This window comes from Panthera tigris, chromosome B1 (assembly GCF_018350195.1).
Source record: "Panthera tigris isolate Pti1 chromosome B1, P.tigris_Pti1_mat1.1, whole genome shotgun sequence".
NCBI classification, from domain to species: domain Eukaryota; kingdom Metazoa; phylum Chordata; class Mammalia; order Carnivora; family Felidae; genus Panthera; species Panthera tigris.
Genome location: NC_056663.1, coordinates 80864669 through 80891437, shown reverse-complemented (window position 1 = coordinate 80891437; position 26769 = coordinate 80864669). Strand labels below are relative to the sequence as shown.

Below are 26769 nucleotides of genomic sequence, written 5' to 3'. Positions count from 1 at the left end.
TCTAAGTGCAAAATGCTTGTGGAATGGAAGCCACTGCCCTGGTCTGCCTCTACTAGATCATAACCATCTAGAAGATAGGGGCTGTGATGCATATCCTTTTGACCTAAGTCTCCTGCAAAAAAAATGTTGGGGAATTTTTTCAGGACAAAAAAAGAGTTATGTTAGTCGTTCGAACAAGTTTTCACTTCCACGCTAGGAAGCAGGGCAGATGCCCTTTGGAAGTACGACTGTGTCATAACATTCAACTGTTGTTGAATAGCACATGTACTCAATGTAAGTCAACATAAACATTTAGAAGGGTCACTGTTGTCTACAAATATCAGTAAATGTGCAAGGCTGTATGACCATATTCTATTTGAGGGATATCATTATTATCTAGGAAATGATTTCATACTTGAGTGTCTCAAATCACATCTGTTAAAAGGGTCAGGATAAAATGTCTTCCTTAAAGAACATCTTTTCACAGGACACTTGGGTGGCTCAGTCAGTTAAGCATCTGACTCTTGATCTCAGCTCAGGTCTTGATCTCAGGGTCGTGAGTTCGAGCCCTGACCTAGGCTCCACACTGGGCATGGAGACTACTTTAAAAAAAAAAAAAAGTTTCCTAAAATCTCATTGCATATTATCTTTTGGTGCCACCCCAGCTCTCCCTGCTCACAATACTGGTTGCATAACAAACTCTGAAACAGAAATAGTATACACTAGGATCCTACCAACAGGAGTTACTGCTGATAGAGGGTCACTGCCATATGAAAGCCTATGCTACACAAGAAGAATCAGAGAGCTGTGTGATCCCTTTGAATTGACTGGAAAAACAACAGACATTATACTCTGTCACTGAGACTTTTCGACAGGAAGGAGGGCTCAAATATATGAAAATATGTTGGCCTGAACACTATTTTTTTAAACTTTCAGCTTTCGGCAATCAGCATAATCTTGCTAGACCTCCCATCTGCTAAAAAGAAGCTGAACCATCACTGTGAAGTTTAGAAAAACGGGGCTATAATAAGGATGTAATAACTGTCTTATGCTTTATCTATAATAAATCATATTCCCCTGAAGTTCCAGTGTGTTCTAAATTAACATCAAAGGAAAGAATTCTTAACCCCACCCACTGGCAAATACAGGAATTTCAACTGTTCTGATATAATGGCTCTAAGTAAATCACTATTAATTTCTTACTTCCCAACCTACTGGTCAACCAGAAACACAGTCAGAATTGCTGATGAAATTACCAGGAACGAATATCCCTAATGTATTTCCTGCTTTCATCCTCCAAGCACAGCAAGTTACAAACTGAAAGGGCTTTTGATTCATATTAACATTTTGAATATAGTTTCTAAAAATCACCTTTAGTGAACTGAGGCTGGGATATGACTTGGTAAGTATTATTATTGATGTGTAACTTTTCTTTCCATGCTCTGAAAGTCATACTTTTGAGTTCAGAAGACCCTAAATTTTTACCTGTTTTGAAGGCACATATGGGAGACTGCATGGAAAAGAACCCAAAATACATGAATTTCAAATTATAACCCATTTCTCCTACCACTGACAGGCTGGGATTACATTTAGATATGATTAAAATATTATTCATTCATCCCAAGAACTTAGATTAATTATTATAATATTCCATTATGAAATTTTCTCTTCATAAAATCTCTTATTGCCACTCTATTGGTAATTACTTCAAGTGCCATCTCAACTGCTTATTAAGAAAAATATTTTTAATGGTTCTTAACGAATACAGTATAAATACACACAGAAAGAAAGGTCCTCTATTAAGAAAGAATAGATATTTTGACCAATTAGCAGAAGTGCTTTGAACGTCATTAGAACCCACTTAAGATTATGACCTGCATCATCTTAGAAAGCAACAGTGTCTTCCAACAATTTCCAGGAAAAGAAGGCTGTATTTCACAAGACAGGTACACAGTTAACGTCCGCAAACAGACTCGTACACACGACACAGGAACGTGAGCCAAGTCATCCAGTCACTCCTGAATTCACCTCAATAATGTGATGTTGCCACCATTAGGCTAATTACAACCCATGCAGGAAGGAGCCCAGCTGACTTCAAACGAAATGAGCAGAATGTGAATATTTTAGAATAAACCAAGTACCTGATAGTTTCATGAGAAGTTCGGACGCTGCTTTGACTGACATATCCGGCCTTAGCACGTTCCCCTTCCCCTCCTGGGGCTTAAGGGTGTCCTCAGCGATGCTTGGGGCTGACACTTCAGATTCCGGGCTGAACACATAGCTGGACCGAGGCAAAGCGGCACTTAAGGCCTCTTCTTCCTTCGGCTCCTCTTTCACTTTAAAATTAAGATTCATGGGCTCCTTCTGATTTGCAGCTGTCAGAAGAAGAAAGGTATTGTATATATACATATACAAAAGGCCACCCCCCCCCCCTTAGCTGCCCCCGGACTTAATGAGATATGGAATGCACAATCAGTGTGCCAACAGCAAGAGGGACCACAACCCGATCAAAATAGGATGGGACCTGGGCAGAAAAAAATACAACACGCTCCGCGAGCACAGGACTCTGAAGAGTGTGGGCTTCTGAATCTTTGGAACCCATCATAGTTGAAGAAGTGCTGCCTCTACAAAGTGGTCATTTTCTCTCTGGTTTCCCCAAATGTCTTCTTTCCTGTATATGCTGCTGCCTCCCTGACCTATAAGCATTCTTCCCACTTAATCCTATTATAAAATAATGCTTTCAGGCAATTATCCTGCCAGAAAATATTCAATAGAAACATGAGTCAGAGGCAGTCCCCGAAGCCGAAACCTGGGGTGGGGTGGGAAGGTGACGAATTTGCCAGAGAAAAGCTCAAACTAGAGATATCCCACTCTTGCCTTATTATAAACTGACGTTCCTGACCCTCGAACACTGGGGCACGCACTTGGAACTGTTTTCCAGTCACGGTGAATAAATCCGCATCTGTGGTTCAAGTCATTTCTAAGCCCACGTTGGGCATTTTTTTTTTAAGGATTTTATTTTTAAGTAACCTCCACATCTAACGTGGGGCTCGAACTCACAACCCTGAGATCAAGAGTCACACGCTTCACTGACTGAGCCAGCCAGGCGTCCCTCACAATGGGCATTTTTTTAAAAGAAATGCTTTTATCTTGAAATAATTTTGGATTCACAGAGAAGTTGCAAGATGGTTCACGGAGTTCCCATATATTCTTCGCCCAGCATTCCCCGATGCTCATATCTTACATAACCATGGTGCATTCGTCAGAACTAAGAAATTCACATTACTATGATCTAAACTCCAGATTTTATTCAGATTTCACCAGTTTTTCCACTAATGTCCTTTTTTCCATTTTTAGCATGGGTGGTTGGTGTGGAGTGTGCGGTCAGGGCAGAGCTAACTGGTCTATTATGGGATGGATTCTGTGGCTTGGCTACACCATAACAAGCCTTCCCCAACTGAGCTACTCACTCCCTGGGAAAGACCAAGAAGGAAGACAAGCATCCTCTTCCACCACTGGCCACTTTCCCAGGCATCTTGCTCCCCTTTAATGGGCCATGCAGTAGGACCTTTAGGTTGGTTATGTTAGATGTGTCGGTCTTTTGAGAAAGAAGATCTCTTCCTAATATACATTTCTTAGTAACACTTATTAGATGAGCCAAAAGCCCATTCCCGCTTAACACAAAAGAAGATAAAGATAAATCCACAAAGCTTTTGACTTGTTGCCCACCACCTACCGTAGCCTATACACAACCATAAAGTCCTTTCTCCCTTGTTCCCTCTAAGGATATACATTCTGGAATCACAAGTTTACACAGATCAGCGTAATTAGAAACTGGACCTCGGAAGGCTAACGTGACATTTGGAAGTGTTACCACCAGAAAGACGCACAGCTGGCACTAGAACCTAGTTCTGTGAGCTGCCCCCCTAGGTTCCTTATTGACCTCCACCCTTACCTACCTCCACCTCACCACTCCTCCACTTCGGGTCCCTGTGCTATAAACAACACGTGAATGTAATTTGACCTTCAAATACCACCTTCTCAATGAAGTCTACCTTGACTATCCTATTCAGAATTGCAATCCCACCCCATAGACATAGACAATCTTCTTCTTTTTTTCCCCAAAATACTTATCACTTGATAACTTATTGTTAAGGATTTAATTGTACCCACCCCCACCAGTTCTTATGTTGAAGCTCTAACCCACATTGTGGCTGTACTTGGAGATAGGGAAATAATCAAAGTTATAAGAGGGCATCAGGGTGGGGCCCTAACCCAATATGATTGATGTCCCATAAGAAGAGACACCAGCAGGCATGCACACAGAAGGAAGATCATGGGAGGACACAGCAAGACGGTGGACATCTTCAGGCCAAAAAGGGTAGCCTCAGAAGAAACCACACCTGCCAACACCTTCATCAGACCTCCAGCCCCCAGAACTGTTAGAGGTAAGTTTCTTTTGTTCAAGCCACCAGTCCTTGATATTTTGGTATGGCAGCCCAAGCAGACTAATCACATACCGTATAATTTTGTTTTTATTTATTATATTAACCATTATGGTCTGTTTCCCTAACTCAAGGGTAGGCTTCAAGAAAGCAATGACCTTAACATTGATGTATCTTGAGTGCCTAGAAGAGTGCCTAGCACATATGAGGTGCTCAATATGTATTTGTGGAATTAAAAAAATATCGTAGCTACAAATTAGTGACATCTGATGGTGCTTCACTATTACTTGTGGAAAACAAAAACTAAGAATCCCAAAATATCAGAAGTGCTTTCCTTGGATCTGATCATTAGACTGGGAAAAAGACCTAGAGATAAAAGCTTTGCTATCTACACCATAGCACTTACTGAGGTATCTGTGAGTAATCATTCACTTGGACTCTGGCATTACTAAAGGAGGAGTCCAGAAAAATTTCAAGAAAAGAGGTCCAAATCTGGCCCTTTGGGGCACTTGCCTGGCTCAGAGAGTAGAGCATGTGACTCTTGATCTCAGGGTTGTGAGTTTGAGCCCCACGTTGGGCATAGAGATTACTTTAAAAAAATAAATAAAATAAAATAAAATAAAATAAAATAAAATAAAATAAAACAAAATTTGACCCTTTGGGGACAATGTCATCAGAATCTAAACCAAAGAGAACAATGATGGTCTCTAAAGCAATCCTCACGTATTTCTGACCTCAACCAGGAGGGTGCCTCCTAAGAGGACTTTGTTTATTTAGCATACTTCTCTCCTTTCAACCACTTTTGGTGAAGGGGGTGGGAGGGGTTTGCTAGCCATCTCCTAAATCCTCTCTGGCTCTATTCCTTTCTTCCAGAACCCTTCATAAAATCCTTTTCCAAAAGTATCCTAGTTAGTCACAACAGAATAATTAAGTGGTGTTTTGTCTATTAAGTCTGAAATCGTGATTCTTTGGGAAGGAAAGAATAATATTCAAAGTTATGTACTTTTAAAAATGTTCTGTATCTTTTATGTTAAAACTTTTTAAAGTTCTAAGGTGAGGTTAGGAAAGAGAGACTATCGAAGCCCTAGAAGCAAAATCCCAATTTCTAGAGAGAGCAACCTTAAGCTGACACTCTCTGAAGATATAACCAGCTTCTACAAGTTATTAGTTACGATACATGCGTACATACATAAGATTTCAGAAAAAAAATTAGCAGTTAGTACAACTCAGATTTAACAGAACTTCAGTAAGACACTTAAAAAGACAATAGGCAAGCTGGTATGTTGCTGGATTATAAATGTGCAGACATTTCATACACGGTTTTCATTCTGACAATGTCAAGAATGACATAACACTAGTAACTTTCTGGGGAAATGTAAATATAGTTAGCAACAGATCACACACACAAAAACAATGTGGGAAACACTCATTTGCCCAAGTTTTAATTTCCCAAACACTTGTAGTTTCCCAATTTAATTTCCCAAACACATGTAAAATAGAAATATGAAGGCTACCCTCTTATTAAAAAAACTTTTTTTGTTTATTTATTTTTTAGAGACAGAGAGAGAAACAGAGCACGAGCAGGGGAAGGGCAGAGAGAGAGAGCGAGAGAGAGAGAGAGAGAGAGAGAGAGACAGAATCCGAAGTAGGCTCCAGGCTCTGAGCTGTCATCACAGAACCTGACGCAGGGCTCGAACTCACAAACTGCAAGATCATGACCTGAGCTGAAGTCTGACGCTTGACCGACTGAGCCACCTAGTGCCCCTACCCTCTTATCTTTTAATTACCAGAAATATTTATACTAAAAATAGTACATAAAGCTTACATTTTAAAATTAATCTGACTGAATAATTGCCATAGTTTTTTATTATCTTGCTTTTGTCTTTTTATCTTACTTTAAAAAAGACCCATTCTCTTTCTACAGAAAAAGGTCGAATTAAAGATGTTTTCTTTTTTTTGTTGTTTGGGGAAACTGCTATGAAAAAAGGAACAATTTACAGTTCACTGCCTAGTCTTTACTTCATTCTTCCCAACACAAAAATCTGTGCGCATATGGAACTCAATTCGTAAAAGACTTTCACAGCCTTTACCCTGACTTCTGTTTATGTATCTTAAAGTTTCCAGATACTCCACTTTTAATGCAGTGAGGAAGCCCCATAATCAAGAGGCCTCTGTTCCCAACATTTTAGGACCTGAGCTACTTTGATTATAAATTATGTGTACCTGTAAGTTCACACACTCAAATAGAACTGGGCTGCCATTTAAAGGAAATAAATCAGCTTTTTGAGGATTTAAAAAGGATGTAAGATAAAGATTCATATGGGAAATGAATAGGAAAGCCACTGGGATAAAATTATCCCAAATTTCCAATTATAATAGGCAAAGATTAAAAAAAATACACACACACATATATATATCCCTCTTTATAGCAAAGGGTGATCAGTTCACGCTGAGATCCCTTCCAAGTGCCCCAACTCCCCCAGGACAATTCTATAAATGTCCTTACTAATAATGCACACACCTAGCATTTGAGAAGTTAACAAAAATTGGTGCTTCCATCAATCACAGGAGGTAGATATTATTACTACCCTTATTTTATAAGTGCGGGAACTAAGAGCCCAAGAGGTTAATAAACCAAACCTTCCAAATCACAGAGACACTAGGCTTCAAGGTTTCTGGCCGAAAATGCACCCAAGGTCTCTCCTTTCCCTCCAAGCGCTTCTGAGAGGGATACTACCTTAAGAGGTTGGACTATGGGCTTTGGAAATAAGAGATATGGAGTGAACTAGGCTTTGTTAATTAAAGGGAAAGGTGGGACATGACCTAGAGGTAAGGGACAGAAAACGTCCCTTTCTGCAGGAAGGAATTTTGTCAACATCTAAGAAGGTGGAAGAAGAAGACTGGACTGCACCATGGCCGCTGCTCTTCTGTTTTGTCCATTCCCTCCGGGGAAGGAAGAAGATGACACTTTCCCTGCATTTAATAAGACAGGACTCTCTTTCAGCTCAGAATCTGGCAATTGTGGGGGGCGCCTGGGTGACTCAGTGGGTTAAGCGTCTGACTTCGGCTCAAGTCACGATCTCACAGTTCTTGGGTTCCAGCCCTGTGTTGGGCTCTGTGCTGACAGCTCAGAGCCTGGAGCCTGCTTCGGATCCTGTGTGTTCCTCTGTCTCTCTCTGCTTCTCCCCCTCTTGTCCTCTGTCTGTCTGTCTGTCTCTCTCTCTCCCAAAGATAAATAATAAACATAGAAAAAAATTCTTTTTAAAGAATCTAGCAATTTTGTGAATGCTGAAATGCTACATGAAAAAGGTAGGCCATGAAGGATTTTATTTACTACCTCACCCTTCAGCACAGCCAGGCTCTTGGACTTGGAAGGGGCCACAGATTGGTGGTTTTCAAACAGTGTTCCAAGGAATCCTAGGATAAGCTTCAGGGGTCCCAACAAATGTTTGTTTCCAATTTAAGTTTTTAAGATTCTTTAAACTAATTTAAAACTTAATTTAGAAATGTGCACAGTCATCTGTGTTGTAATGGAGACCCCTAATTTTTACTTGTGTTGACAAGTTAATTGAGTTTCGTTATCACTTATAACACATTGCCTCCCATTATTACAGGAGTGGCAGAGCTCTAGGAATACGTCATTAATAAGGAGGAGACTGGCTCTGCACTGATCTTTCAAAAAATTCAGGCCTGAGCATGTATGTCCATGTAAAACTGTACAGTTGTGATCCTCCTGGAGTCCATGTGCCTGCCTTACACCATCAGGCTTTCTCACCCTCAGCACAACTGACATTCTGGGCAGGGTAAATTTGCCGCGGAGGGCTGTCCTGTGCGGTGTAAGATGTTTAGCAGCATCTAAGGCCTCTACCCACTAGATGCCAACAGCACTACCCCATCATGAAAACAAAAACTCACTGCCAGCTGTCCCCCGTGCACACCTCTGGTTGAGAGCCACTACCTTAAATTAAATGCCAGGGTGGGTTCAAGTGTATCTACTTTGGTGAAGCTTCTCATCGTGGCCGACAGACAGACAAGTGCAGATACACAGATATATCTAGTCTATCATTTACAAAGCACTTAAAGTGGACCAGGAAGTATGCTAAGTGTTAGTTTATTTGAAATAATTTATTGGCTCTTCACAGCAACCGTACTACTGTCCCATTTTGCAGCTGAGGAATCTGAGACTAGAGAGATTAAATAAATTTCCAAATAACAGTCCATGGAGCAAAGCTGAAGTGGTTACTCTTGAATCACAAGTGGCTTTACTGCATAGAGAAAGTGTTAAATGCTTCTGGTCTTATGATAAAGAACGAGGGCGGTTGCTTAAATGTTGTCAACTTGGAAGCAAAAACTTTTCATTATTATACTCTTTTTTCAAGCAGCTGAATAAATTTAATTAAAGGCATCTTGAGATTACAAGGCGAATTGTTACACGTCTACTCTCATTGGCCACAACATCCCTGTGTAAGTGGTGTTTCTTGAAAGTGCAATCGGCAAAATAAATTCAGAAATGTCCTAGGGGCTCACGCTGCTACATGGCCTCTCTCGACCGTAACATTAATTGCATGTTGTGTGCTTATCACGCAGCAACTTGGCTCTGGTTGCTGGACTGTTTGAATAAATACATACAAGAAATGTGAACTTAAAAAATAAAGTTATATTAAAAAACACACATTCTGTGTGTTTTACATATTGAGTCTGCACTTCGGATTCTGTTTGAAAAAAATGAGTTTATTCTTTAAAAAATGAAGTGAAAACCATTACTGTTTCTGCTTCCTTTATTTCATGATAAGTAAACACAGGCTCAGAGAATGATATGACCTGTTGAAAAGCACACAGATCATTAATGACAGAACCAGAATCAGAGCTCAACCCCCCATATTACAAATAACTACCCAAGTCCCCTTAGCAGTATATGCAAGTACATATGATCTGGCAGGACCTGGGATTATTTGACAACCTGATGCACTTTAGGTGAGAAAAAAAATAAACTGCCTTCTAAAATTACAAGGAAGGCCAAGATTTAGTTCAATAATAATTAATTATAGTGCAGCATTGCTTTTAGATGCTAAGCATATTATATTCAAATAGAATGTTTAAGACATTAGCTAAATATTTTTAAATGTTGCTCTCTAATAAGGTAAACTACTTAATTTGCCTTAAGTAGTTTTATAATTAGTGTTTAGCGAAGTTTTAACCATCTCATATTTCTCATTAATCCCCACCTGGGCTCATCTTTATTTCTGTATCAGTGTCCTCAAAGCAAAACCACACAGGTCCCCTATGACAGCTAGGACCACAGTATACACACAGTGACAAAAGGGAAACAAAACAGCCTCCGGGGCAGGGTCAAGGGTAAGAACAACGAGCGGTGCCTCAAGAACTGTAAAATAAATAAATAAGGTTTTCCTCCATGAACTAAACTAGCAAAATCAACACATCATGAGCAAAAGTAGCTATCTGCAGTAATCTGCTTAACAGACAGGGTATCTCCCATGTCGAGAGCAGGAAGGACAAGTCCTGAAGAACCAATCAAGGCACGAGTAGATGTGAAAGAAAGCTGCATTTTAAATTTATTCTATTAACACGTACAAAGAATGAAATGTATGAACAGCAGTGAAGTGATTTGTATGTATGAACAGCATGAAGTGATTTGAGACTTGAAAAAGAAAACCTAAAGATTGGATAATATGTTTCCAACACTTTTCAGGGAAGTTGGTGACCATCTGCCCCAAATGACATCTCCTCTTGATTGTTATACTTGTCATTTTAAATTACCATGCTGACATTCTGGTTTACACATCAGTTGTTAAATGATTTTTGTCATTGTGGAACACCCAGAGAGTTTGAAGAACTCTAGGCTGTGGTAGACTATAAAATGGCCATAATGGAGGGGCGCCCGGCTGGCTCAGTCGGTAGAGCATGTGACTCTTGATCTTGGGGTCCATGCGACTCCTGATCTTGGGGTCGTGATGCAGAGCTTACTTAAAAAAAAAAAAAAAAAAAAGGCCATAAGGATTCCCTCCCTGAAGCCCCACCCCCCTGGAATGGGACTTTGCAGCTCCTCCCATCAAGAGGTGGAGTATATTCTCCCACTCCCTGAATCTGGGCTGGAGCTGTGACGTGCCTTGGTCAACAGAAGGTGGTGGAAGTGAGGTTGGGCCAGTTCCTAGCCTAGCCTCCAAAGGCCTTGTGCACTTCCACTCTCTCCTTTGGAACCACGCCCGGCTGCCGTGTGAACGAGCCTGGGCTAGCCCACTGAAGGGTGAGAGACTCTGAGGAACAGGGAGAATTCATCCTAGCTGAGGCTATGCTAGACCAGCCCTCCCCCAGCCCATGTGGCCACGGACTTTAGATGGATGGGTCAGCCTGGAGAGACCCAAAGAAGCACCCTGCTCAAACCATGCCCAAATTGCCAATTCACAAAACCCTAAGCTAAGTAAATGGCTATTAGTTTGAGCTGCCAAACTGTGGATGAGTTTGGTACTGAACTAACTGTGTGAGACACTCCAGTTCTCAGACTTGGCCTTACAAGCTGAGGGCCTGGAACACGGGACTCGAGACCACACCAAGGGACTCACAGCCTTCAAGGCTCCCTTTGAACAGCTGCCTCCTTTCCGCAGACCCCCCTCTGCTCCATCTTCTTTCTTCTAGCACTATGGAGCTGATTGTGAATTTGCAAATCTTTTTTAAGTGAAGTAATATCACAGCCTCAGAAAACCTGACTTCTAGGACATGACTAATGGAATATCTTTCTTATAATCCATCATGAAATGCATCATGGATGGTACAAAGAAAAAGATGTTACAAAAGAAACATTATCTGTTCCCTTCCTCCCACCCCAACACAAACCACAGCAACTTGAAACAGTTCAAGAGGCAAGACTAATAATACACAAGCAATAGAATGAACTACACAAATAATACCACCACCAACCTGAGCGATAAAGACTCTAAATATCACTGGAATTCACAGGGGGTGAGACGGTTGGCAGTAAAGACCAGAATAACAGGAAAAGGCTCTACTGAAGAAGGGGGAACCAAAATATTCTTTGAAGGATGGCCAGCATTTGCATAGGCCACACAGTAGGGGCGGGCATCACAGGACTGGGCCCCAACATTGCTAGAAATTCTCTACAAAGATGCAGAACCACTGCGTGTCAGAGGTGCATTAAAATAGTTAACTTAGTTTTAAGAACAAAATTATTCTTTTTTGAAAATTCTTATTCCGCCCCTCCCGCATTTTACTTAACAAAGGGGAAGATCTATGGGACGCCACAGTTCAAATTACCAGACCCCTGGAACAACATGAGTGAATTCAGAGAGACGGTAGTGAGAGGCGTGTTATGTATGAGCTGGTGAGGACTGTCAACATTTTTCCAGACAGGAGTGAAGATATGGTTACTCTGTAGAAAGAAGTCAGCCAGGGGCATAACCTGATGCAAGAGGTATTAGAAGAAGAGTCTGTTAGAATGTCACTGGAGGGCCTAGAGGGGGGCAGCTGGGGTGGAGAAGGCACCAGGGAGGGCAGCTAAAGGGGCAAGCTGGCTAGGTGTGAGCTGATGGCCAGGAGACACTGCACGCAGAGGGATGGATTATAGATATATTTTGAAGACACCAAAAATTTAACCAGATTAGTGACTGAATTAGCATGCATTAGAAATGATGCCATGGTTTGAAGCCAAGGAAAATAAACAGCGAAGCAGACGGAGGTCAAAAGACAGTTCACTCAACTGAGAAAAAAAATTAGGTAATAGCTAATTAAGTGGTCATGAGCCAAGGCTTTGCAGTTAGGCAGAGCTGAATCTTTGCTCTCTCCCTTGTAGCTAAAACCTTTTAAGCCTCAACTTCCTCATCTATAAAATAGGTTTAGTGATATTGACCCTCTATGCTTTCAAGAGGGTTAAATGAGAAATTGCATGAAGCAATTGGCACAGTGCCCCGCTCACTGTAGACGCATTTGATTAGTAATATGAAAATAGTAGTAGAAATAGAAACAATAGTAATGAACAATAACAAGTAGAAGAAAATGTACTTCTGAAGAAAGGAAGAAAATGACTTGGATACAGGTTTGCAGAAACACAGACTTTGATACATTTTCCCAAGGATCTATCAAGATAAAAAATTATTCTCAGGGCAATTCTAGAATTAGGTATACTCTATCCAACACAGTGAGGAAAGAAAGATCTGGATTCCAGTCATGACCCTTTTACAGTTAATCTCGTTGAGTCTTGCTCTTTGTCTACATGCTTGTCACGAGACAATGTATTTGGAAACACGCCATGCACTGTAAAGTCCTACGGAAATATTAGTTGGCCTTACTGTTTTTACTATTTGCACTAAGTAATTCCTGAAAAGCCTAAAAGAATTAATGCAACTTCCAATGGGGTCTAACATACAGCATTCAGAGAATGGCTCCCTGCTGGGGACTCTTAACTCTGAGACAGCAAACAAGGTCAAAGAACACAGCCAAGTTTGATTGTGCTGCCTCCTTACTTTGTGATTTGGGGTATAGGCAGCCTTGGGGAGGGAATGCTGGAACCAGTTCAGTCACTTCTTAGGAGTGTAAACTTGGACAAGTCTCTTAATCTGTTTCTCAGTTTTCATCTGTAAAATGGGAATACGAATACTTTCTACCTACAGAGTTGTTATGAAAATCAAATGAGTTAAATGGCACAGAGTAAGCACTACCTGAGTGATTGCTGAGGAAAAATAAGAAACAATGAGTAGATGTCACAAAGTCTCTGCAGACATTTCTGTACATGTGTGTATAACTCCAGGCCCCCTTTCTTATAAGGCTACCTGCTCCTTTTGTGACTCAGATCAGTCCTTGTCTCATGGAGTGGCAAGTCATTGAAAAACAGGAGACACACACTCTCTCTCATATATATGAATCGCCACTGGGGTCAAAAAAAAATCCAGGATTTCAAAAGGATATTCAGGCTGCCTGCACGGATAAGGTCCTAAATGCAGCTTCTGACACCAAGAATTTCAGTCACATGATCAGTGAGTGCTCATCATGAGAAAAGCAGGGCAGGGTTAAAAAGTAAGGTCAGGGCGCCTGGTTGGCTCATTCGGTGGGGTATGTGATTCTTGATCTCCGGGTTGTAAGTTCGAGCCCCACATTGGGTCTACGTAGAGATTACTTAAAAAAAAAAAATCTTAAAACAATAAAATGAAATAAAATAAAAAGGGCCAAACTGAGGGCATAAAGGAAGGTTGTTAAAAATAAACCCACTGGAGAAAGCACGTTCAGGGATGGGGAGTGGGAGCCCCTGGCTACTGGCACTGAAGTCTTAGGGCATGACAGGCACAAGGACAGCAGTTACTTGCAAGAAGGCTCATTTGTAAAGATGTCTTATAGAAAGCCAATCAGAGCCACCAGGAGATAAGGACTACCTGGTTTACTGGGTATCTCCCACCCCTCCTTCTCCAGCAGCACAAACAAAGGCATCGCAGGATAGGGCAGCTGCCATTTACAGACTAACTGTATTGTGAGGGCAGATGCATCCAGTTGTGTGAAAGAGACAGAAGCAGAAAGAACAAAGGCCTGCAGGAAACGGCAAGATAGGACACAAACACATTCACCAAATCACCTGTATTTATACAAGAAAGCCTTTGCTATTGTAACCGCTGAGCTCCTAATAAACCAGAAACAATTCAGCCTGTACCCATTTGTAAGTCCCTGCTTTAAAAATGCCATCTCTGCCTAGTTAGAATTATTTCAGACTCAATTTTATAAAATTAATATAATGTGGGAGACAGTATAAAAAAAATTTTTTTTTGCCCGTTTTCCAAATTAAAAATAGTTGAAATGACTTGTATCTTTTATTTTGGAAAACCAGCGACAAAAAGATATTCCCAGCCCGCGACCGGAGATGCCAAGTTTCTGTCAACTGCTTGGTTACAAATGGAAAGTTAGAATTAAATTTTGTATCTTGAAGAGTATAGCTCTGAGGAAGAGAAATGATGCAAAGACTATTGCAAGCAACTGTTAATCAGGCCTCTAAGGATGGCACTCCCAGCTCTTTGATGTTCTAGATGAGTCTCGAGACTTTCTGTTTCCAACTGGAGAACACTAAAATGCTTCTTTTCACTCCCCTGTCATGAGGCCCCACAAGGAAAAACAAGGGGCTCAACAGACATGACTCACCCAGGCCTCTCATTCATGTCAACATTGACCTGTGGTGAGTGCCCCAGATCCTTCTTGCACCACCAGGCCCCTTTGAGTGGTCTGCGATAGAAAGTAAGGGGAGAGAGCTTTACTTGAAACAAACAACACCACCACCACCAACAGCAACAAAAAACACTAAAAACCCCACAAAACCAAGGTGTACTGAAAAAACTTTCTCAGGTACCAAGTTCACATTCCATGTCAACAGGGCCTCAGTCCTGGCTGCACATTAGAGTCATTTGAGGATTTTATTTTTTATTTTTTAAAAGTTTATTTACTTATTTTGAGAGAGAAAGAGAGCACAAGTAGGGGAGGGGCAGAGAGAGAAGGAGAGAGAGAATCCTAAGCAGGCTCTGCACTGTCAGTGCAGAGCCCAACTCGGGGATCAAAGTCACGACCCGTGAGATTCTGACCTGAGCCAAAGTCAGATGCTTAACCGGTTGAGCCACTGTCTCATCTGAAGATCCTAAAGACAACACCAATGACTAGGCCCTTTCCTAGACCAATTAAACCATAACTTCTGGGAGTGGGGCTGGGCCCTGGCATTTTTGAGAAACTCCCCCAGGTACATACAATGTGCAGCTAGTTTAGAACTGCTGTTAGGGAAAAGAGGTCCCAGAAGTAGCAGGAACTGAGGCACTCCGTGGTTGGGTGAGCACCTCTCCCAGCACATCCCAGTCACGCGACCACTAGTCCACTTGCTCTGACAGTCCGTGACCTGCCGATGCCTCTGGCTCCCAAGAAAGATCTATGCAAATATGTAGGGCTGTAGCCCTCAGCCTACCTCTGAGGCTGAAACCCTGAGCAAAGTTTACAAAATGATTTTTTCCATCAGCCCAGAAAGCAGCGGGGGCTTCCCTATCCTCTTCTCTGAATCAATTCCAGTGCTGAGCCTGGAAGGCTCGGTTCTAGGGAGCCACATTAATCTTGAAGGACTATGGAATGTTAAATGTGGGCTCAGGCAGAGGAATTGTTGATAGATCGGAGAAGGGGTTTGATTTCACAATCACATATACTGGGAAACTTCAAAACGGAGGTGGGGTGGGAGAAGGATTTAGAGTCTGTTTAAAACAGCATTCTACCAGAGATTTTTAATCCCTCTGGGTTCCATGAAGTCATCTTTATGCTTAGTTTTAGTTGAAGGAGCAAGAAAGACTTCCCTTAATAACCAAGCAAGAAAGAATCAAGTGTTTTCCATCTCTCTTTGGGAAACAAGTAGGTATGTACACGCTTGAATTTGTCACTGTGCTCCAGTTCTGCTGTGATGTGGCTGGCACAGAGACTCGCAGACTCGGTGCCCACAAACAGCTGCACCCTACAGTCCCAGCAGGTGCACGCACAGAGCCCAGCTCAAAATTCGTCGCAAGAACAATGGCGCCGTTATGACACCAAGGGACAAGGCCTCATACTGACCACCACTGCACGACATCTGATGATGGCGAGAGCTAGAAACTCAGCCACAGCTCCCTGGGATCTGGCCTTTTGGTCCCAGGATCATATTCACAGACACAGCCAGGTAGAGCACCACAGTGACAGCAGCTATCAATTATACGGCCCAACCAACCAGAGAGTTAGTGGAATTAAAGAAAAAACAAATCCCTCCAGAAAATGTATTCCTTTGCTTTTAACGTATCTTCTCCTCCTGCGGGCTGCACTGCCACAGTCACCAAGTTTACATTTACATCCAAATATGCACACACAAAAAAAATTACCGATGCATCTCACTCCCCGGTGACTTTGTAACAGGTTGCTAGGTAACAGTGCATACAAGTCAGGTTTCAGGACCTCTAGTAAGCCACCATAAAATAACTGCATGGGCCTTTTGCATAAATAGTGTGCATTTGTTATCTGTTTCCTTATGCCAATTGATCAGTCAGTAAATACTCTGACTGCCAAACTGTAAACAAGTACCATCAACAACTAACTGAGAAAACAGATCACAGTGTAAGGCTTTGGTGCAGGGAGGGTCTTTCACCCCCAACCCAGTGACTGGCTTCTCTGGAGTCTTTCTTGTTTGCAGTGCTGGCTCTCAGCAGGCTGTATCTTATGCTCCCTGAGACTGGGTCTGGAGCTAATTACAGCCTGAGCCCAGCGGGAGTAGTGGATTATACACCAGCGTTTTATCCAAAGACCAGTCCTTCCTTCACCACCTCTCCCCCTCCTCCAGATTTAAAAACTTCCTGCAGTCCTGGAGTAAAGGCAGTAACCCTGGTACTAAGAGCTACTCACCCCTACCTAGTGTCCCCCTGGCTGTTGAGTAAGGAAATGTCCCATGTTGAAACCCTGCTAAGTGAAAATGCCATTTGCATTCCTTCCCTTAGGAGTGCACTGGAGGAGCCCAGAAAAGGAGCCCCTTTTGCTATAATATTGGTGGGAGAGACCATCAAAGAAGAAGCGGTGACCTCCCCACCACCACCAGAGGCAAAGCCTGAAGGATCAACAGCAAAAGGAAAACTATAAGCATGCATTCCCCCACATTTTCAAAATGTTTAAATATAAAACTCAAAGACTCTGCAAGCACATTTTCCCCTAGATTGGGGCAGAAGAGGGAGAAGGCAGGCAGAGGGGTAGAGAGGAAGAGAGAGTCCCCCGTTCTTCAAGGCCATGGACAGATGCACTTGGCTCCGGGTGGCCTGACCATTTCCAGCTGAGGACTCCTCACCCCTGGCTGCCGGTAGGCAGGCTGGCGTGCCTCACTGTTGGTCATTCCTGGTCATTTCTGATGCCTCATTTCCATCCCCTGCTTTTCCCCATGACTACCAACTAGTATTGCATGCTCCTGAGGAGCAAAGATCTGGGGTGCTGGGGACATTCCGAGAGCCCTGACTGAAGTGTCACTGAGCAAAGGGACTTCTGAGCGGGCAAAACTGAACCTCTATTTCACCTGGCAATGACATTTAGTGAAATGCGACTCACAGTCCATTTAAAGGAAGGCGGTGACCAATTATTCTCCATTTAAAAGGGTATTGTCAATCTCCAAAGAGCTGAAATGGCATTTGGAAATCATCGTGGGGACTGCCATCTTCACTGAAAGACAGAACCAACTCTCAGCCGACCTTTCCCCACCCTGCGCATCTCTTTTACAATTTAAAATCATACTTTTAAAAATGTAACCTGTAGAAGCACAATCCCACATCGTGTTTTATCATTTCCAAACAGTCAGGAAAAATAGTGCTCCCTCAATATCGCCACACCCCCTATTCAACTCCACAACTTAACCAAAGAAATTGGGGGGAAAAAAGGACAAAAACAACAAAAAAAAAAACGTCATGTATAAGCTGACAATGAATGTGATGTCAATTAATAATAAATATTGATAACCTACTTCATCTTCTTTCCAAAAGGCAATGGGGCAAGTGAGAAAGAATATTTTTTTTTTAAGTTTTTTTTTTTTAATTTCACTTTACATGAGGCACCTAAAGTAGTTAAATTCATAGAGGCAGAAAGTGGAATAGCCGTTTCCAGGGGCTGTGGGGAGGGTGCAATGGGGAACTATTGTTTAATGGGTACAAGGTTTCCGTGTGGGATGATGAAATGTTCTGGAGATGGACGGTGGTGATGGTTACACAACAGGAATGTACTTGATGCCAAAAAACTATACACTTAACAATGGTTAAAATGGTAAATTTCATGTAAGGCGTATTTTATTACAACAAACATTTTTCCAGTGGAAAAAATTACGTAAAGGTAATCTTTATCATTTGCTCAAATTTTAAAACTGTAACTCCCGACAGTAGTCTGTGTATATATCCAGAGACTTTATATGTCCTTTAAAACTCTTTCAAATTAAGGCAATAAAGAAACTGAATAGTGCAAACTGAGATGTTCCATACAAGCACTTTAAAAGAACCAAACGCAGAAACAAGTTAAATATGGCCCAAGGTCACACAAAGAACTGTCACCAATTTGGCTCACCATGTGTCCTGCCCCCCATAACAAGAACCCATAAAGGGGAAAAAACCAGAAGGAAATCAACAAGACCTGTTGTTTCTAGACCCAAACCACAGAGATGCCTACTTCCAAAGGACTGGAAAAAAAAAAAAAAAAGTCAAGGAGAAAATTCATGAAGGTGCAAACTAGCAGAATTCAAAGGGCTCTTGAAATCACCTAGTACTACCAGCTTATTTTTACAGATGAGAATCCTGGTAGAGAAAGAGAGAGAGAGAGAAAGAGAGAGAGAGAGAATACAACCCTATTCAAGTACCTGACAGCTTCATGAGAAAATCAGACGCCATCTTAACAGAGATGTCCTGGCTGAACAATGCTGACGCACTGTTGGCCACATACTCGGAGGGGTCTTTCAGCTTTGTGTGGTTGGCCGGCCTGTCGGCAGCATTCAGAGTAAAGGAGGTTGGCAGGCCGTTATCTTCCTTGGGTTCCTCCTTCACCAGCAAAGGCGAGACGCCAGCCCCACCCTGGCTAGTCCTCTCTGGAGTGTTGGACGTCATCATGGTCCCCACTAGCTCTGTCCCTCCTCCTTCCCTTTGCTGCCCCAGGCAGGCACTGTCACTGAGGTGGGGAGATCCCTTGACATCTGGGTCTGGGATCTCCTCCTTCACCTTGGCTTCTGTCCTCAGGAAATGCTGATGGCAACGCATGTGGAGTTTCAGGCTGAAGTGGCGTGAGGAGGTAAAAGGGCATAGCTGGCACTGAAAGGTCTCTCCCCGGTCCTGGTGCTGATGAACCTGACGGAGAAGCAAGAAGAATGAGCTGTCCACCATGTGCTTACGGAAAATGCCTCGTCGTACATCCGGACTATTCGTCCACAATTTCCTCACAGTACCAGGGCTGGCCCAGGAAATAAAATCATCAGAGGAGAGTTTTGTTACTGTGCCCCAAGTAATGAGGTCCGTCCCTAAACATAAAGCAGGTCCACGTAGGTTAAGAGTCCATTATTAGAGCCACACTCACAACTGAGGATGCTGTCTGCCAATGGAGGCTGTGTTTAGTAGAATCCTCCAAATAGTTTAGTCATCTCATCTCGGTTGGTCTTTGGAGAAAATATAAACCCAGCACAATTCGAACTTACATAATTACCAGCTGGGGGTCAAAAGAGGCAACCTGTCAAGCAATTCCTCTCACAATAATAAGTTGCGTGTACCCAATTATTGTCACTCAGAGAATTAGTTATGTTTTGCAAACACAATTTCAATTTTCAAAATGCTTCTCTGGGTAATTAAGAATGTGGAAAATGACATCTCCGGGGTATTCCCGTTTCATAGACAGGGAGACTGAGACCCCAGAGTAAGTGGCTTAAGCAAAATTACATATGAAGAAAGCACAGCAGAGTGGGAGAAAAACCAAGGTCTGATCTCCCCCAGGTATTCTCAGCAAGGTGAAACCAGGGTCTCCAAACGTGGTTCTATCAGGCTCCAGATTCTGATGTGGGCAATGGAAGAATGCAGACTTTTAAATCCAGTTCCAGTCTCGCATGCACAATACCTGTAGAAATTGTACGAAACTTTTCTCTTCCTGTCCCTACCAAAATGTAGTGCTTGAGAAAGTGAGGAAATCATTGCACTGGCCTGAGCCAGGCTTCGAGCTGGCAGGTGCTCATAAGCGTGTAACTTCCCCATTCAGCTCTGCCAATGTACTTCAGGGCTGACCTGCTACACCCTGCTATTTCAGGACTGCCCCTCCCTTGTGTAGAAACTGCCAATTGCGTAGATTTGGGCCAAATGATTTGGGGGAGTTGTGGGATCTGGACAAACAAGTGATTGGGATTTCAAAACCAAAACAGAACTGACTCCTCATCTTCCAGTGGTGACCTAAACGGGACTTGAACCCAGGTCTAACAAAGGTTAAAGGCTAGTTTGTTAATTCACTGCACTACCTGGACCCTCTGCACAGGCTTCCTTTCCAAAAGAGCAAGTTTTACTACAGCTGTTTATGCATTCTGAATGCAATCCAAAAGCATTATTCACCAGCCAAAACATACTTTTAAATAATGTTAAGTGACCAACAAAAGCAAAGAAATTAAAAGTTAATGGTGAGATCCTGTCGCTACAGCACCCCACTGTGGCTTTTTGAAAAAAACAGTCGAAGAGGTTCTGGGTCCCCCAAAGCATAAAGTTCTCAGAAAAAAACATATAAACTTAAATTCAGTTGCAGCAAGGACTTGCTTGTTAAAATGCTTCCGCTCTGCCAGGTTGGGAGGGGCTGGGGGTAGGTACCCGTTTGTCACTGGTCGTTAACATCACCTCTCTCTGTTCTGTCACAACAAAGAGATCTCACTCTGGAACTGATCATTTCATTTGCTTTCTCACAGAATCGTCCACCTAATTCACACAGGAGCAGGAACCCTGGGGGGGTTCGGGCACAGCCCTACAGGATCCTGGCAGATGCTGCCAAAGGCATGCCCAGGAACCAGGTGGTAAAGGTCACGGGGCAGAATGCTTTCTTGGGAGCAGCGCGGTGGGGCAGATTCCGTTTCAGAAGTGTCCTTACATCTATTGACCCAGGAGAGTAGAGGAGCTAATCCAAGAACAGGAGCTCTGGAAGCAGCTTCTGGAAGAAGGAAAAGGACAGAGAGAGAGCCCAAGTCCTCAAGGCGAAAGGGAGCCCTGGACTGAAAAGAGTCTGCGCTCAAGTATTTTACGTGGCTTCTCTTCCACCAGATCCTGGCCTTGCTATATTTAGTTGTGGAAAAATCAGTGTCGGTTTAAAGGAAAAACAGTGGCCGAGGTGTTGACTTTCGCACTTATCGTTTTATTTGAGCTACACCTTCCCAAAGGGGCTGTATGTCGCATTTGGCCTTCGAGAGAAGTATTCTCTCTACCTTCCAGCTGTGGTTTCTTCCCTTCTGTCCTGACAGAAAAGCACTTTCTGTTATAACTGTAATCTCTTTAGCCTAACACTGGCTTTAAAATCCCTCCAAGTCTGCTAACGTGAAGAAATGCTTGTCTAAAGCATATCATTCTTTCCAGGCCACGTAAGAGACGTCCTTACTGACTGGTCATTTTGCACGGGGCACCTAAGGGCTGGGAATAGAAGGCACTGTTACATCATTAGGTCCATCTCCTGGTGGCGGTCGGACGGACATAAGGAAAACTTTGGCAAACATCTGCTCCACCCACTTAGGGGACCAGGCCAGACAGGGAAGGGGCATCCTTGGGAATCACAGCTCCTTAAATGGCAGGCCTGAGACTGGCAGAGCTCAGCGCTCTGACCCTTGTCCAGTTTCTTACCATTACTTCATCAGTGTTCTTTATTTTAGCAGTCCTCACCTTTTCTGTTCAATCTTAGCTTACGAATTTCACATTTAATTCCCCTATGCTCACTCATCCAGGAAAGTTGTAAAAGACTTAATGGAAATCTAAGATAACCCAGAGGAAGCTGGAGGCATTTACAAGCTCCTTCCTCAGCTGCCCATAAAAACATTTGCGAGATCTACGAAGGAGGAAAGGCAGGTTTTCAAAAAAATGTACAGTGCCCAGCACCCGGTAGGACACGGTAAATACAGTCCTTACTGAACAAATAAAGGAGAATCCCAATTTGTCTTAAATAAATCTATGTCATCATTATAGAAGGATGTATGTTAGAATAACAATAGTGGTGATTTCTGTGTGATGGGAGTGAGGGTCAATTTTATATTCTTGTTGTTTACCAGGCTTTTTTCTAAATTCTCAGCATTAAAGATATATCACAAAAAGAAAAAGGCAATAAAATTTAGAGTAAATTCTTTATACCACATCATTAACCTATTTCCAAATGTAAACACTAAATCAGACAACTTTTGGATAATAATGACCAGGTTGGCTACATTTACTGAGTGTTCTCCATGCCGGGCATTGTATTAAGTTGCTTTATGCCCATTATCTCATTTAACCCTTATAACGACTCCAGGAGATAGACTGGATGATTATCTCCATGAATGGAAACAAAGGCTGGGAGAGGTTAAATGATTCACCCAAAGTCTCACAGCTACTAAAGTCGTGGAACTGAGATTCTAACTAAGGTCTTTCTGACCGCACACAGCTTGAGATCTTAATCTACAGGTGACACTGCCCCACTTCACAGGCCGAACTCGTTTTAGAAAATCTATTCATATTTGTAGTCTCTGGTGAATGCAGCAGAAGCAGAAGCTATCCATTCACAAGACCACCGCCATCATATTCCTGTGTGGACTATACTTACAAAATCTCTCTAAAGTATGTTGAATCCAAACAAAACCATGAATTCTTTAATTAAAGAAAGAAAATGGCCCATATGCGAGGTGGAGAACAGAGAAAAGAAACAGTACACCATTTGATAAAATTAAACTTGCATGAGCCCTTCTCACACGTCCCTTATCAAAAGCTGGAGTCGTAGCTCAACAGGTTAGGACACCATGAGTTTGAATAAAGTAGTAATTTCACACAACTGCTTTATTGTACTGGTTATTGATTTGTTCTGAAAGCATTCTGAGACCCCGCGACCCGCAAAGCCCTCACGGCTCTCATATGTAACACTGTCATGGCCGACCGTCTGTATCATCAAGGCACCCAACTCATCTCCCTGTAGCTTCAGGGTCAGTAGTTCCTGCTATTGAAAACCCAGCTTTTTTTTTTTTCCCCCATGGGTTTATAAATAGGTTGTTTTATGTGACCCTGAGCTGAAACCAAGCTTACAAGGTGTCAGGCTAGATGCAAGTTTTCTGCTCACTGAAGCTTTAAATTTGTCAGACCTGATTTCTAAACACAGCGTAGGACATAGTAAGGAAAACAAATTTTAGTTTTAAAGGCATTTCTTTTGAAGTCTCGGCCTGCTAATGAAACCCACTTTGCAGGTGTAAGATACGAGATTTTATTTTGGGAAGAGGTGATAGAGGATGAGGAGGGTGAAAGGAAAAACTAAGTAGGCTCAGTTAAATCCAACCAACCAGAACTCCTGGTTAAATGGATTCTGAAGATGAAGGGCATGCTACTCTCAGGAGAAAAAGGCAAATGATAGAAAACAAATTACATCATGGATTTAATTTTTTTTTTAATCTTCTGAGCTATTTCCTAAAATTAGTAGACGTTCTGTCTGATCACATTTTTTTTAGAGCTACAATTATAAACGGTGATCACTGATCTATTCAGATGGATTAGACTACATGGCTTTGAAAAAAAGCAAATATCTTAATTACGTACATGCACAATGCTTCTTATGGCAGGAAAGTAAAAACTTCACAAACAATGTCAACAGCCAAACCATATTGAAAATATCAGTGGAAAAATGAAGGTGTTTACTGAAATTAAATAACCACTATTGAACATTTCTGTGTCAGATACTTTGCTAATATTATCTCCTTAAATACTAACAAGAACTCTTCCAGATAAACAGATAAACAATATCATTCTCATTGAACAGATGAGAAAATTGAGAGCCTGACATTCATTTGCTCAAGGCCTTTAGCTAGTAAGTTTCACAATAAGATTTAAATTCAGGTCTATCAAATTCAAAAGCCCATGCTCTTTTGATCTTGTGATTTTCTTCCTTGAATTTCAGGGGAAACCTTTATTAGTAATGGGGTCTGCCAGAAAGCTATCTAGATGACTAAGTTTTCTCCATCTCATGTACGAGTGAAATACAGAGTCTAGACAAATCTCTTATATGCTTATTACCAGTGCAAACTCCCCAGCCGTTTTTAAAAAGACATTGAAAACAATGTCCTTAGATGTTTGGTAAGTGTGATCCTGGGAATTAGGATAGCACAAACACTGAGAGCTTCAGGAGGACTCAGTCCTGTCAGATATGCGCCCCCCACTCCCGCCCCCCCCCAAGCCTCACAGAGGGCAAAAGTTAAAGCCCAGGCTTCTCTGAAGGTTCTCACACCTCCTATGAGGCGTCTCTGGGTGTTCCTGTGAGTTTGTAAGCTGGAGAGCAAAGCAAAAGCAGAAGAGGGCAGTCGCCTCTGGGGCGCAGGTCCAGCAGCCCGTCGTCCCATACTGGTCTTCCCTGCCCTTTGCTCTTCCCTAAGTCTTCCTCCCGGCCCCCCAGACACGTATTGCCACGCAAGGCCAAGGTAGGCTGCTTCTCCCCAATAGGAAAGGACGGCTCTACATCATGTCTATTATTTGGATACTGGAGCTTCTGTTTGGTTTTAAGTTCTTGGATGTAAAATGAACGGGCAGACTGTCACAAGGAGACCCTTTCGAACGTGCTTCATTTGCGCCACCAGCTACCTCAAGACGAGGAGCACTGAATGCCACAGGCTCCACCAGCGGCCCCTCTCCCAGGAGCCTCCTGCACTGGACCATGTGCAAGAGCTCTGGCTGTGCCTCCCTGTCCGTGAGGCTCATCCGCAGCTGCCTTACCTTCATGTGGGATTTGAGATTGTCCTTGCGAGCACACCGGAATGGACAGAGCGGACACTGGTGACTTTTTAAACCTGTGTGGATCACCATGTGCCGCTTCCAGTAACTCTTCCTTTTTATAACCAAACCACATATCGGACACTGGAAAGGCTTCCCGCTTTCCTCTTCTGAGGCTTGGAAGAGGGAGAAAGAAAGAAAAAATTGAGGAAAATTCAGAGGTACATTATTGCATCCAGCACTAATTCACATGCACTGCTATATAAAGAACACTAATAATGATCCGGTATTTTTCCTGGGTAATTCCAAGGCTTTCTTCATGAAGAAGTTTTATTACTGCTTTTCTCCCAGTAGAAACCCACATCCATCTCATTAATTCCATGTAGCTTCCATTTTTCAAAATTTGATCATGCTGCCGTGGGAAAGTCTTACTTTCAAAGGCCATCTCACACTTAGGAAGGCATCTGCAAAGGGGCTCTGCCTGGCCTGTCCTCGTTCAGCCCAGAGAAACTTGACTTCGGGGGCTTTGTTTCCCGAAGGAAACCTCCGGATTTGAGGCCATATCTGAATTCCTAAACTTAGAAAACAGCAAGAAATAAAGACAGGGAAAGACACACTGCACCACACTGAAAACCATAGAGCCATCATAAGCCTCACACACCAAACTCCTATGGCGACAAATTTTAGGATCCTACCGCTGACGTGGCTAGTTATGTCTGGAGCAAATGCTACTGCCAATTTAGCCATCAGGGGGTCTTAAGGTCAGGGCTTTTCCCCCACCCATTTCTGTCCCTCTGGTTGCCACTAACAAGATGCACTGCCTTCTCTGAACTGGGCCCCACAACCCACTTTGGGAAGAGCTACAACGAGGCAGTCACGAATGCTTCCATTTTTCAGGAACGCAAACAAACCAACTACTTCCTCCAAGGAAAGCTAAGCTAACTCTCTCCTCCATCCCCTCAGGAAAGGGTCTCTTTGTGACACTGTGCGGCTACACTGCTCAGTGTCATGCTCACCTCTGCAATTTGGAGACAGAATAAACACAAACAAGTAGAGCTGAAGACTCAGACTTTCCTTTCTTAATCATGAGGGATCAGAAATATTTCCGGGTCGCCTGGATGGCACAGTCAGTTAAGCGTCCGACTTCGGTTCAGGTCATGATCTCTCAGTCTGTGAGTTCCAGCCCCACGTCGAGCTCTCTGCTGACAGCTCAGAGCCTGGAGCCTGCTTCGGATTCTGTGTCTCCCAACCCCCCCCCCCCCCCGTTTGCCCCTCCCCTGCACTCTCACACTCTCTCTCTCTCGCAAAAATAAGTAAACATTAAAAAATTAAAAAAATGTTTTTCCAAATGGATTAAATAAGGCGTAATACACTCATAAAGCAATACACTCATATATGGAGCCATTTTAAAAAATGAACTAGATCTATAGATGCTGATACAGAAATATGTCCAAGATATTAGAGTTAGTAGATATGCAAGCAAGATATGAAACTGTATGTCGAGGCTGATTCCACTTTTGTTTTACAATAACTGGGAATCAATTGCTAATACAGCAAAGGTAAAAGGTTGAAAGGAAACGTTATAGAGAATGAGTCTAACTGACAGCACTTAAAGCCATTCATTAAGCTTCACCGCTAAAAAGGGGACACTGTGTGCCTTCTGATAAGCCATCTATCAATTATTCCTATAAAAAGTTTAATCAAGCCTCTATATAACTACAAGTTTATCAGAAATATAGGTGATTAAAATAACAAAAACATGTTAAACACACACACACACGCAAGGGACAGAATGAGCCAAAGCCAGAATGTGAGAAATTCTATAGGACGAATGCGTCTCTTCAAGCGAACAGCGCTTGGAAAAGGGACACGGTTATGGAGGCATATAAAACAAA

At 42.5% G+C, this 26769-nt stretch overlaps 1 protein-coding gene across 5 annotated transcripts in view; it reads right to left on the bottom strand.

Moving 5' to 3' along the window:
* ZNF827 (zinc finger protein 827) overlaps positions 1–26769 on the bottom strand; it is a 171999-nt gene that overhangs the window by 105146 nt on the left and 40084 nt on the right. For all 5 annotated transcript variants that reach the window (XM_007091762.3, XM_007091763.3, XM_007091764.3 and 2 more), the window contains exons 3-5: positions 24878–25050; positions 18802–19282; positions 2121–2354 (exon numbers count right to left, since the gene is read on the bottom strand). In XM_007091762.3, coding sequence (XP_007091824.1) covers positions 2121–2354; positions 18802–19282; positions 24878–25050 — 888 coding nt within the window. The remainder of the gene's footprint in view (positions 1–2120; positions 2355–18801; positions 19283–24877; positions 25051–26769) is intronic.